General features: G+C 41.5%; 1 protein-coding gene across 2 annotated transcripts in view; it reads right to left on the bottom strand.

Annotated features, from left to right (window-relative positions):
- Nucleotides 1–546: 546 nt before the first annotated feature.
- LOC103476867 (leucine zipper putative tumor suppressor 2 homolog) overlaps nucleotides 547–9,514 on the bottom strand; it is a 41,947-nt gene continuing 32,979 nt past the window's right edge. For both annotated transcript variants that reach the window (XM_017309088.1, XM_017309089.1), the window contains 5 exons: nucleotides 4,422–5,070; nucleotides 1,978–2,631; nucleotides 1,739–1,861; nucleotides 1,223–1,369; nucleotides 547–1,107 (listed from right to left, as the gene is read on the bottom strand). In XM_017309088.1, the coding sequence (XP_017164577.1) occupies nucleotides 562–1,107; nucleotides 1,223–1,369; nucleotides 1,739–1,861; nucleotides 1,978–2,631; nucleotides 4,422–5,039 (2,088 nt within the window). In that variant the 5' untranslated portion in view covers nucleotides 5,040–5,070 and the 3' untranslated portion in view covers nucleotides 547–561. The remainder of the gene's footprint in view (nucleotides 1,108–1,222; nucleotides 1,370–1,738; nucleotides 1,862–1,977; nucleotides 2,632–4,421; nucleotides 5,071–9,514) is intronic.

The raw sequence follows: 9,514 nt of genomic DNA, 5'->3' as shown, positions 1-9,514 counted from the left end.
TTTCAGTGGTGGAAGGTGTGGTTGGTGCACAGGCACAGATTTACAAAACAAAAAAATAGTTTATTTAGGCTTTACTATGTCAGCAAAAGCATTCAGGCTGAGGAGTGTTGTATTGTCATGTGTAAATTTAAATGTGTCTGTATAACTGGATTATTAGGGATTGATACAGGGTTTCCCTCAGTGTATTATAAGCCTGGCGGGCCACCAGGTTTTACTTGTGCCCCCGCCAGGATTAGCATTGGTAATTTATTAGTTGTGTTTTTAATGATTGACTTTATAGTTGGTGTTTAGGTATTAATCTTCCAAAAACGCACAACTATGAAATTATATTTACAAATTTCCTGTCAATTCTAAACATTTTCTAACTCAAAAACACAGCGGGTGGCTGGATGGCAGCCGTAGCGCCCTGAGCACTGGGTTTAGCAAGTTTTCTGGGGGAAACCCTGTGATGTGATCATATATGTTTTTTAAGAATTTGGCCCATTTGCTCTAAAAATAAACTGAATTGTATCAAAAAGTCAGTTTGCTAAAATATTCATGAAAATTCCACTTTTTTTACATCTATTTTTCTTTTCTGTGCCACAAAGAATTACCAAAAAAAAGTACCTGCTGTCTGAGTCCCATTAGCGTTTCTGCATTCTGCCTCTGAGCCTTGGCTTCGTCGCTCTCTCCGCCCCACACCAGGTAACCGTCCTCTCCATCACGGTACATGCAGGGGCTGGGGCCTCCCCTTCCCATCACAACTCTTCCCTGTTGAAACGACAGGCTCACGCTGAGCCCCTTCTTGGGTGCGATCCCGCTGTGATTGGACAGCGTGTCGCGGATCCGGCCCGACTCGTCGTCCAGTCGGCTGACCTTCTCCCTCAGCAACTCGGCTTCGCTCTTGCGTCTTTGGAGTTCGTTCTCGCAGACCTCCAGCTCCAGGGATCTCGTCCGCAGGGCCGTCTGGGCCTCCTGGGTTCGGCCCTGGCTCGCTTGCAGCTCGGAGCGAGCTTCCCTGAGCTGGGCCTTGAGCACCACAATGTCGCCCGCTTTCTGGCTGAGCTCAGACTGGATTTCTTTCAGCTGCTGCTTCAGGAGCGAGATCTCTCCCGATTTCTGACAAACCTGATGAATAGCATCAAAAGCCTTACACTAACAAAAAGAGACACATAGCAAAGGTTTCCTGCCGAACTCAGAGTCGCTGCGATTCTGACCTTTCCAAAGTCACATTCTGACTCACCTCCCACTTCGTCTCCTCCAGACGGGGCCCCAGCTGCGTCTGCTCCCTCTGGATGGTGGCACACTTTCTCTCTAGTGTTTCTCTGTCCTGCAGCAGGGATGAGAAATCCTCCTGCAGCTTCTTTTTCTCCTGCTGCAGCTGGAATACCTGGGAACGAGCAGACATGCAGGTTGGATGCGAAGGTCAAATTATCACGTGACGTTTATAATTCCTGAGACAAAAAGACAACGTAGTCAGGTTACTTAAAGCTGACATTTTTTTTTTTCAAAGAGCCTATTTTGTAGACTATTGAAGTTTAGAAAACACATTTCAGTTGCAGAACTTCAAAACGTACAATCCCCCGCGGCTCTGTTAAGGTCTCTGAAGTCGTTAGAGATCATCGGTGAGCAAGCAGAATCCTAATAAAATACATTCAGGTTTGTGGTTGTAATGTGACAAAACGTGAACTAAAAGGGGTAAGAGTAGCTTTGCAAAGCGCTGCATAAGACATACGATGTTTCTATGTGTCTCACTTACCTGTAACTGCAGCACCTGCTGTGCTCGCTGAGCTTTCTGAGACGTCTGTTTCATCTTGACTGAACAGCTCTGCCTCAACTCCTCCATCTCTCTCTCACACCGTCGCTGCTTCTCTTCATACACCTTCCAACGCAAAAAGGCACGAGTGAGACGGTTTTCTGAACCGGCGTTGACATCAAAGGCTTTATTTGATATTTTAAACGAGTTTTGTTCGTGCGATGGGGATGGCGGCGCCCCACCTGGCAGATGGCCGCCTCGTTCTCGTCCAGGTTTTCCCGGAGCTGCTGGAGCTCCAGGTCTCGCTCCCTCAGCTTCTCCTCCAGCTCCTTCACCACCACTTCGTATCCCTCCACAGGCGGCGGCGAGTGCCCACAGGACCCGCTGTCGGAGAGGGGCTGCCCGCGCCCGCTCAGCGACCCCGAGCCTGTGCTTTTGCTGAAGGAGGAGCGCCCGCTGTCCGAATTGCTGTGACCGTGGCCGCCGCTTCCCCCTGAAGTGTTGCGAACCAGAGCCGACACCGGCTCCACCGAGCCCCCGGAACCAGACCCAGAGCTGGATCCCTCGCTGGGGGCCAAACTGTAGCCTGTGCTGCTGTGGGTGGGGAGGCTGGAGAGGGAGTTCCTCCCCGAGTCGGACATGGAGCAGGACTGGCTGCTGCGAGCGTTACGACCTCCGCACGAGTTGGTTTTCCCCTCGGAGCTGGAGCTGCCAACGTTGCTGTTTGTGCTGCTCGTGCCGTTGGGGGCGGCGAGGGGCAACAGGAGGTTCAGGCTGGCCTGGCTCTCGGACAGACTGCTGCCTCCTGGCCGCGGAGACAGGTACTGCACCGAGTGACGGTTCTTGGGGACGACAGGTTTGAAAGCCGTGGGACGAATCAAGACTTTCTCCATGTTCTGAAAGAGAAGAAAATAAAACAACTGATCATTTCTGACTTACAAAAAGCTCATCTGCGCTACTTTACTTATGCATACTTATTACTTATACAAAAACCAAAATTAGCCCCACCTATTTCTGTTTTGCTACTTAAGAATTACAGAAAATCTAGATGAAACAAATAACACTACACAACACAAACATAAAAGCTGTAGCAATAATGTAATATGGAAAATTTTAATGAGTATACTACTTTAATAGGCACTGCTGTATGTTCTGACCTGGTACCGCCGTCAGAATAGTCTACCTACAGACTTCACTAATACTGATATTATCCAACGTAAATAAATAGATGGAGTAAGAAGAGAGGACATTTGATTAAAGGTCAAAGGAGTAAGAGAGTGAAGGTCCAGTAGAGATGACACAGAAAGCTTCTTCTGTCCTGCAAGCATTTTTTAATGATCTTCCTTAAGGTTCATTAGATACGTCGATAGACGCAAGTGATTTCTGACACCGATCGTAAAGCATCTGCAAGGTGAGTCAACTGATCCATCTGAGCTGGTCTGGCTCAACGGATCGATGGAAATGAGCTAATTAAATAACTTCAGACTTTTTTATGAATAGAATCTAAAGATAGGCGAAAGCAGATAGAAAAAAAAATACATTAAGTGTACGATCACGTAATCCCGAGCTGTAACTGAGCTGTAACGTTGTCCTTTAATAGGACAGAGGTCTCAGTGCTTACAGTACAGAGAGGGATTTAGTGTCATGCTGATAGTCAAATAAAGATTTCCAGTTCAGTAATCAGTCACTTTGCATATAATCACTTTGCTTCAAATGCGTCTGGACAAAAATAAAACCATCTTAACATCACATTGCAGTGTTCCTCTTAGTAACGGTCTAAGATGTTTTGACATGCGGTGGATCAAAACTGTCACAACAAAGAACAAACACCGAAATAAATGTCTCAACAGAATATTTGAAGTGAATGGAAAAAAAAATCAAGAAATGACAGTTTTCCACTTAAAGAAAAAAATTATTTTCAATAAACCTTTTCAGTTCTCTTCTTGTTTATGTATGTGTTAGATTGTAAATATGACATTTCTTTAAAAATTTATTTACTTATTGTATTTATTCTTGATTTCTCTATGTTAAACTCGGACATAGGCACAGGGCAATAATGACAATACTCTAATTGATCAAGAAATTCCTGGCTCCGTAGTTAAACATAACCTGATAACCATTATGATTATAGCAGTGCTGTTTCTACAAGGGTTCTGTAAAAAATATATTTTTAATACAATCTGAAATACTTTAGGTCTGCTTGGTGTTTATCACTCTGAATATGCTGCACATTTCTATTTCTAGAGTTTGGACTCCACCATTTCACAGTGGGACAGTGAGTATGGATGGAGGAAATTTAAGACCATCACTGGCCCCTCTTTATAAGTTATCGACCATCAAAGATATCCTCTCGCATTATGTTTCATATTCTGCAAAGTCTGAAAAATGGTGGTATTAATAGCAGAACATTGTCTGTCAGCAGTCTGATAAAGATCAAGTGGAAACACCAGAAATCTGCAGATAAATCAAAAGTGGAGTTTTTTTAGATGAAAAGAGAAAAGAAAAAAACTACTTATTTTTGAAGCATAGTGCAGTATTGTTTTTTTTAAGGCTGGTTACTAAATACATTAAGCAACTCATATTTCATTCAGTTTAATTTGTGGAAATTTCCTTTCAACAGATAAAAAAAAACTAACTAAAAACAGTTTGACCTTTGTTGAATCCAAATATCTCATCATCTCCTCACCTTCTCCAGCTGTCCAGACACGGGGACGAGTTTGGGAGGAGGCCCGCCGATGTTGCCGTTCACGGTCCCGTTGTCCTTTTGGTCCTCCGGGTCGCTGCAGGGACTGGCGACGGTCAGCACCAGGTTGTCGTTCCAGTCTCCGACAACAGCCTCTTCGCTTACGTATCCAAAGTTTGCGTTGGTTCCACCTCTGGCTGCTCCAGCAGCAATTCCACCCCCACCTGCGCCGGCAGAGTTTCCAGGTCGCGGATGCTTTTTGGTGGGCAGTGGCGGAGGGAGAACCTGGGCTTGAGGCTGTGTGTGGTTGCTGTTGACCAGCAGCTGCTCCATGGAGCTCCCACTGCGGAGGCTTTTGTCCTGCAGCCGGAAGCAGCTGGTGGCCGGCGTGGAGCGACGTGGTTTGTTGGCGAATTCGCTGCCAGCCCTGCAGTGCCTCTCTTGATACGTCCTGCCTGATATGAGACTGCTGACTGAACCCATGGCTGCGTCGGAGCTGCAGGCCCCACAAGGACCGGAGCAGGGGTCCGACGGGGAGTAGGGTGACAGCGGCCGGCACTGGTGGAGGTCAAGACCTGGATTGGGATGGTCACTCACAGGGAGTGCCTGGACCAGAGCCATGGCAGCCTGACCGCATCAGACAAACAGCACACTGACAGGAGAGAAGAAACAAAGATATTACAGTCATGTGCTTTAAGTAGAAGAAAACTAACCCTGAGACATGTTTTGTAGCAGGACTGTATTCGCATAAATAGGTCATCTTAAGCCTTTATTTAGAATATTTTCTGTTTCAATGGCATCACAGCCAGTATGTGGGTCCTTAGATTACTAAAAGCGTTAGAATTTGGCCCTGATGAGTCGCAACCTTTTTTCTCATCATTCCTGCAAAACAGCTGACAAATAACAATACAACCGATCGAGTCATACACGGAAAAGGTTGTGAGTTCGGAGCCAGAAAAATATGAGGAGGAATGAAATCCACACTGAATGGCAAGATCCGAAGAGACGGAGTGAACGGTCAGCATCTTACTGATAAATTGAGAACTTTTCCATTGATTTTAGATATTAATCGAATTGATGGACCTGCAAGAATTTGTATGCATGGACACTAAAATGGCAAGATAAACTATGTTTGTGTCCAAGAAAGTTCCTAAAAGGACTGCTTTTAATTTGGATAAACATTCCATCTTAACATCAAGAACTAGTTAGAGTAAGAAAAATGGGATTTTCTTTATAAATTGTTTAAGCGGCAATCCTTCAATTTACAACCTCGATATAATCACTTGAGCAACAACAAAATGTTAGCGTTTCTATTTTAAAAAATCTCCTGCCCTTAAATTAAGACTTTTACAAGTAGTACAAGTAGCAAAGTAGACTTAATGATGATCCTAATTTTAACTTCAAAAGTTCACATTTATTCTCAGTACTTTTATATTTGGTGAGCATTTATAGGAATATGGCAAAAATGAAAACCTCTCTTCTTTGGCATTTTGACATTTGCAAAACTGAAACTCTTAAATTTAAGTTTTACTGAATGCATTTATTCTAAATAAAATCAGTAGGATGCTAACTATGAGTTAACATTGTAAGTTATGTTGAAGGAAACTATTTATATTCCATCTGGTTCATCAAGGCTACAAGAAAGGGAGAAACATTTAGTAAATAACAGGAAGGCAAAATGGAGTAGGGCAAAGTTGCCATACAATGTCGGACCTGATTTTCTCAAGAGAGACACTGTTTTTGAAACGCCATCCACACTAAAAATGCTAACGGCACATTAAAGATGCTAAAGTGCAGAGCATGTGTTTGGAAACACGGATCAGGGACGGTGGGGTGAATCACAATACCACCATCAGCTTTTGATTTTCTAAAAGTCCTTATCAATAATCTAAATTTACTGAGTTTTGAATTTCAGTCACTTTTCTTTCTCGCAGTTACTCTGCTCACACCCATCAAAAGAGCTTTGAAGAAACCAACAATAGCCTCAGTGAAACTATTTTTAGGGACAGGAACATGAGCAGATAATATAAATACAAAGAGCTGCAGCAGGCTGAGCCTCCATCTGAAGACTCTATATCATCAGTGTTTATTGCCCTGGAGGGCTGGAAGGACACGCATCTGCAAGACCGCTGAGCTAAGATTTTCTTACAAGCAGACAAGTAAAATAAAAGTTAGCAAATCAGTGATTCTTGAGAATAGGGACAAAAAAGGTCCTATGGATAAAACACAAAATTTGATTAAAATATACACAAAATATATTTTTTTCAAATATCTGACTAAACTAACCTGGGTCATGTGAGCACAACAATGTATATTTTCCAGGTATTTGCTGAATGTTTTTTTTATTTTAAACATTGTAGTTGGTGGATGATGCCTGTAAAAGCCCTTGTCCAGGAGAACTCAATACATTATAATAGTTTAAAACAATTAAAGAAATACAAAAATTATATATTATGACAATTAAGCACAAGTATCCATATAAATAATTATAAAAGTATCAATACATAGAATTAAAAATAATTTTTATATATTTTCCAACTCCATTGAAATTTGTCTTTAGTTTTTGTCAACACCGTCAGAAATGAAAAGAATGTAAAAAAAATCAGGCATTATTGGGGGGCACCAGAACTTCTAAGGACCCCATGACCACTTCCCTTCTCTTCCTTTGCTAAGAGGGCTAGTTAGCTCCGGTTAGCTTATGTTATTCTTTAGTTTTTTCTTCTTTTTGTTCCTAAGTTTTTTGTCACAACCATGATGTGTCAACCCCATAACTGACAATTTACAAAACTTTGATGAAATTTTGTGAAATAAAAGCTTAATTTTAGTTTACTGTAAAGATTTCATGGACCTGATGAGCTACAATATGGCCTCCTTCAGAATTACATCATATAAATTGAGATAGTTTGGCTTTTTGTCAACTCCGTCAGATGTCAACTCCATCAGTTTTTGTGACTCTTTCAGTGAAATTGTTGTCAAATCTCACTTAAATGTGCAATTAATTCATTTTAATGTATTTTACATAAATTGCATTACTTCACATGTATTAAGTTTTTCTTTTTACTCACTAGTTTGTCATCACCTTCAGTTCTGTGTCAACTCATTCATGCAGTGTCAACTCCGTCTGATAGACTTTTTGTTGTTTTTTGTTTTAAATATTTATTTTGTTTTTTGAGAAGCATTGTCTGCAAAATGAGTACAAATATCACTAATAGGGTCATTAAAAATGATTTTTAATTTATTTTTGTCAGATGGTGATGACAGTGTTCTTGGTCAGGTCGAATAAAATTTTTATTTTTTTTTAAAAATGTTGCAACTGGGAGCCTGTACCTTAGCATCTTTACATTTCCAAAACATTATTTGTCATATTTGCATACATAAGGTTGAGAAATAACAAAAAAAAATTATGGGAAAATTAAAACCCATTTTGTCCCTATTCTCAAGAATCACTGAAATAACTGCTGTGACAAAAGTTACATTTTAGGAGCACTGATGCTAGGTTTCAAAAATGAAGACGGCACCACAAATATCTCAACATATTTTCTAAAATCTAACCGTAGTGTTGCACAAAAGATGTAGTTTTTTATATGAAGATTTTGCATTCTCCACCAATGGCAACTAAAACTATAAAAAGAAAGATTTCGCTGGTTCTGTAGCCCACACGGAACTGTGGTGCACAAATATTTAAAACTTTTAAGAAATCTGACTGATGAATAGTGCAGATCATCTGCTAAGAGGATTTTTAAAAAATACACAGGATACGAACTTTTACGTTTGGTAATGCCTTAATACAACTGTGACATATCCATTTCCCACATCTAAAAATAAGAGATTAATGCAGTATGGTAACATTTTTCATAAAAAGTCGTTGAACTTTTTACCCAGAGACAATGTCACATCAGATAAACACATACTGGATGTTACATAAAAACATCAAAAATGTTGTGGTGAGTGGAAATCAAAATAATCTGTAATTAAAAAAAATACTATGTTGGGGAAGTAATCAGTAAATAAACACTCAGTTGGTTTCTGCCAGTCCACTCAACACTCACTAAACTCTGAAGAGACGACTTCAAATGCAGGAAGTGGAGTGGGGGATGGTAAAGGGAGGACACCGATTCTGTGAGTCCATATGAGTCAAGGAGATAAAGATATTTGTGGTATGTGATCACTTTCAATGCCAAAATAGTCAGAGCTCACAACCTCCTGTTACCTTTTATGCAGCCGCTGCCTCCTCCTCGCCCTCCTTCTCCACTTCAAGCCCTGACAAGGACCTCTTGGCCAAGGATAATAGAATTAACAACCCTCTGCAACCATCAACCATGCCTCCCCTAAGCTGTTACCCTGTGACCTCCTGATGAGTTGCAGGGAACTGGTTTGATTTCATCCTCCCCAACCTCGTGACCTCCACTGGAGGGAATATTGTTCTGGCTACTACGGCAACAAATCTCAAAGGCTAATATCCCCCTCTCATGTTCCTCACTGGGCTGTTTCTTTAGGTTAGTGAAGCTCCCCCCCTCATCTTTCTTTGTTGATACATTCCTCTGAGAAAGTGAAAATACTTTATGTTCCCATCACTTGTTCCTCAGCGGATGCATCTTCTTCTCCAGTCAACAGCACAAGATCGGAAGAGGGAAAAACAAGCTTTAATCACCACTAAATATAGAGAACATTTCCACATCGTGAACATTTTTCTGACACTGAAGCATTTAAAAATAAACTGATTTGTCAGGGGCCAACACAGGGAACTTAAATCTAAATTCATAAAACGTATAACCTAATGCATTGCATTTTCTGACAGACTAAAACTGCACTAGATCATATTGTGCTCGAGTTTATCCTTCACATCAACTGGGCCAGAATAATAAGTTTCCAGGTACCTTTCTAACAAGATGCAGAAGGAGGTCCTGCAACAGGGAGGAAATAATCCTGTTATGATAAGTCTGTTAAAAATGCCAAAAGAGGAAGCGTATTATTCCCCTGCAGTGGATTCCCCCATTTGCAATCACACGCAACCTCTGAGCTGTAGTGGAGACTCTGATGGGCTCTGGACAGAGTCAGAGACGTGAGAATGGAGAGAAAGGTGGGTTTGGGGGGGG

Source organism: Poecilia reticulata, linkage group LG15 (genome assembly GCF_000633615.1).
Source record: "Poecilia reticulata strain Guanapo linkage group LG15, Guppy_female_1.0+MT, whole genome shotgun sequence".
Taxonomy (NCBI): Eukaryota; Metazoa; Chordata; class Actinopteri; order Cyprinodontiformes; family Poeciliidae; genus Poecilia; species Poecilia reticulata.
This window is presented reverse-complemented; position numbering and strand designations above follow the sequence as displayed.